The following is a 2,841-nucleotide window of genomic DNA, read 5'->3' on the forward strand; positions in this document are numbered from 1 at the left end:
TAAACCCCTATTATATTAATCTTAGTGGTGGCGAACACCAATTAACCTCAAAATTTTATCATGACGCAAGAATTATCTCTTTTTTTTTTACTAAACAGTTTATGAATTTGCTTGGTGATGCAATGCGCTCTTGGATTTGGGGAAAAAGCAAAATGCTTTTTTAATTAGTGTATTGATATTGACACCTTACATCACCTTCCACTCCGTGGAGCATCTTCATTTGGTGGACACGTTTAGCTTCGTAGTCCGCGTCGCACCTGAGTCTTGCTCCTTCCCACTCCATGGCTTCCGTTTTCCTATAAAACGCCACTTGCCCACACCATATCGCTTCCCCTGCACTCGCAACTTTCTCCAACACCTATCAATCGCATCAAATTAAACCACCACCGTCGCCGCCTACTCCGCCGCCGCAGAGATGGCTTCAACTGCAGCATACTACTACACCGGATGCGAGGACGACTACCAGCCGCACTTCCTCGATTCCTGCTCCCTCTGCCGCAGATCGCTCAACCAAAACAGCGACATCTTCATGTACAGGTAAAATTAGGGCACGATACTGTGAAATCGCAGCTCAATTGCGAAATTCATTTGATTTTACTGAGTTTCTAAGCCGGTGGTGGAACGATTTTGCAGAGGAAACACGCCGTTCTGTAGCCAGGAGTGCCGGCAGGAGCAGATTGAGATGGATGAGGCGTTGGAGAAGAAGTGGAAACTGTCTTCTTCTTCTTCTTCTTCTTCGAAGAGATCGAGCGCTGTGAGGCAGAGCTCTGACTCCGCGAAGGAATCTGGCATGAATAAAGCTGTACGGACGGGAACTGTGGCTGTGATTTGAGATTTGAATTCGTTGCAAATAAGTATATACATATTTGAGAAGGATTATGGATGACTTCTTCGACGAAATCGCATGAACTGGAGCTTGATCTGCTGAACAGAGATGGGTGCAGAAGAAGTCCGAAATTTTGATTTTACTTTTTATTTACATTTTCCTTTTTTTTTCTTTAATTTCTGGAATATGGCATCTGATATGTGTATATGGTGGGGAAGGATTGAGAGTCCTTTAATTGGATGTCATCAAATATAAATATCGGTTAATCACCTCTCTTTTGATATTGCTAATTACTTGAGCATAAGAGGGTATGAGTTTCTGGGAAATCTTCTTTAATATTGGAAATTTATTAGTAGGAGTATTTGATTTTTTAGCAACAAAGCTCAGTATTATTATGATATGCGATTGATGCCGTCGGTTCCGTATCCAAGCGAACCGGTATCATAACCGGCTCGGCTCTACATGTAAATTTATGGTTCTATTTGAGTCGGACCGGATCGGATCGATCGGTATGTTACTGGGTCGAATCGACGAGTCCATTGCAATCTATCAACGGCAGGAACAAAATTAATGGCTGCATCAGAATAAATAACGTTTCAAGGTTATGGTTTTTTCTCTCAATTATTAATAGTTTAAATCAGGGTAAAACACATACTAGTAAGTACTAGTACTAAATTTACTACTCTACCAATTAAAAATATAAATTCAACTACGACAATGTGCTCACCTTATCACCATTATTCAATTGTGGAAACAAAAGGTCTTAGTTAATCAGGCGATGCAACCAAGAAGTTTGTTTTTTGCTTTGGTTTTGCTTTTTATTTTATGATCGTATCAAATAATCAAACAAAATTAGGTTTACGAAATTACGAGCATTTGTTATCGGTCAAGATCCTCCTTTCCTAGATTTATTTGTACTTATTATGTGTATTTATTGGAAATGTAATCAATTTTGAACAAAATCCTTTATTTCCCACAAAGTTAACTTTGATCATTAAAGTCACTAACTTAATAGGAGTATAATTTTAAGAACTAAGTTTAAACTTTGGGGGAAATATCAGAATTTACATAAAGTTTTGTGATATTTTTTTTTGTCAATGGTATCTTATTAATACCCCATCTCAAAGTTATCTATTTTTTCTATTTTCTCACTTTAATTTGAAATATTTACATTTTTTTCATACACTCTCCCAATTCACATGCTATTTTGCACAAATCATAGTGTGTACCAAAAATAGTACTCCACTCAGATATTTCTCCATGAAAGAGAAGTTACTTTTTTCATGTGGTGGTTCAATACCTCATTCGTTAATTCATTAAGCATGAGATCAGGGGTTCGATATCTATCCATATAAATGGAACAAATTATTTGGACAATGCCCAATTATTTAATACATTGACCGTTGTGACGTATTCTGTGACTATCGGCTAGGATGATACCTACAAAGAGAAAAAAAAACTATTTTATTTTCCTAAAAACAAGTAAATTTTAGGCATTATCCTTTTCCTTTAAACTTTGGAGGGATAAAGCAACAAACATCAGTATCATGGGAGCACTGGTCCACCACAAAAAGTACAACTCATAGAAAATGAAATGTTCCCAAACCAAAACCAAATGCCATCCATCAAATTCAGGTGATTAGCCCGGAGTTCGGATAACCACAATTACGTGGTTAATAAAAAAATCATTATTCATTTTCTATTTAAAAAAAAATAAATTTATCAGAAAAATTATGAGGTTTGGTGACTAACTGAGAACAAATTCAAAATTCACATTGAAAAAATTCTCTATTTTGTAAGCTTAATCAACATCGCTCCTTTTTTTAGCTTCAGTAATATACTTTAAATTAAGTCAACTTCCACTCAATGATGTAGTAAGAGGCTCAGGCCCACTTATTTTTAGGAATTTAAATCGAGTGTACTGATGGGCCTTGGCTCGAAAATGGGCCTTAAGGCCCAATTTCTTGAAGAGAGTCCTTCCTCTTTCCCACCAATTCCTCTTTGCTACCAAAAGC

The 2,841-nt window shown here is 36.8% G+C and overlaps 1 protein-coding gene across 1 annotated transcript; it reads left to right on the top strand.

Annotated features, from left to right (window-relative positions):
• The first annotated feature begins 312 nt into the window (after positions 1-312).
• LOC121773591 (FCS-Like Zinc finger 3-like) lies at positions 313-1,116 on the top strand. Its single transcript, XM_042170484.1, has 2 exons — positions 313-537; positions 634-1,116. Exons 1-2 carry the CDS (start codon positions 416-418, stop codon positions 830-832), a joined length of 321 nt encoding a protein of 106 aa, XP_042026418.1. The 5' UTR covers positions 313-415; the 3' UTR covers positions 833-1,116.
• Positions 1,117-2,841: the final 1,725 nt, after the last annotated feature.

Source organism: Salvia splendens, chromosome 17 (genome assembly GCF_004379255.2).
Source record: "Salvia splendens isolate huo1 chromosome 17, SspV2, whole genome shotgun sequence".
NCBI classification, from domain to species: Eukaryota; Viridiplantae; Streptophyta; class Magnoliopsida; order Lamiales; family Lamiaceae; genus Salvia; species Salvia splendens.

Bases quoted from the DNA above. Each gene is read 5' to 3' on its own strand.
- LOC121773591 (XM_042170484.1), top strand. From the start codon at position 416: ATGGCTTCAACTGCAGCATACTACTACACCGGATGCGAGGACGACTAC. The intron at 538-633 runs GTAAAATTAGGG...ACGATTTTGCAG, and splicing joins AGCGACATCTTCATGTACAG to AGGAAACACGCCGTTCTGTA.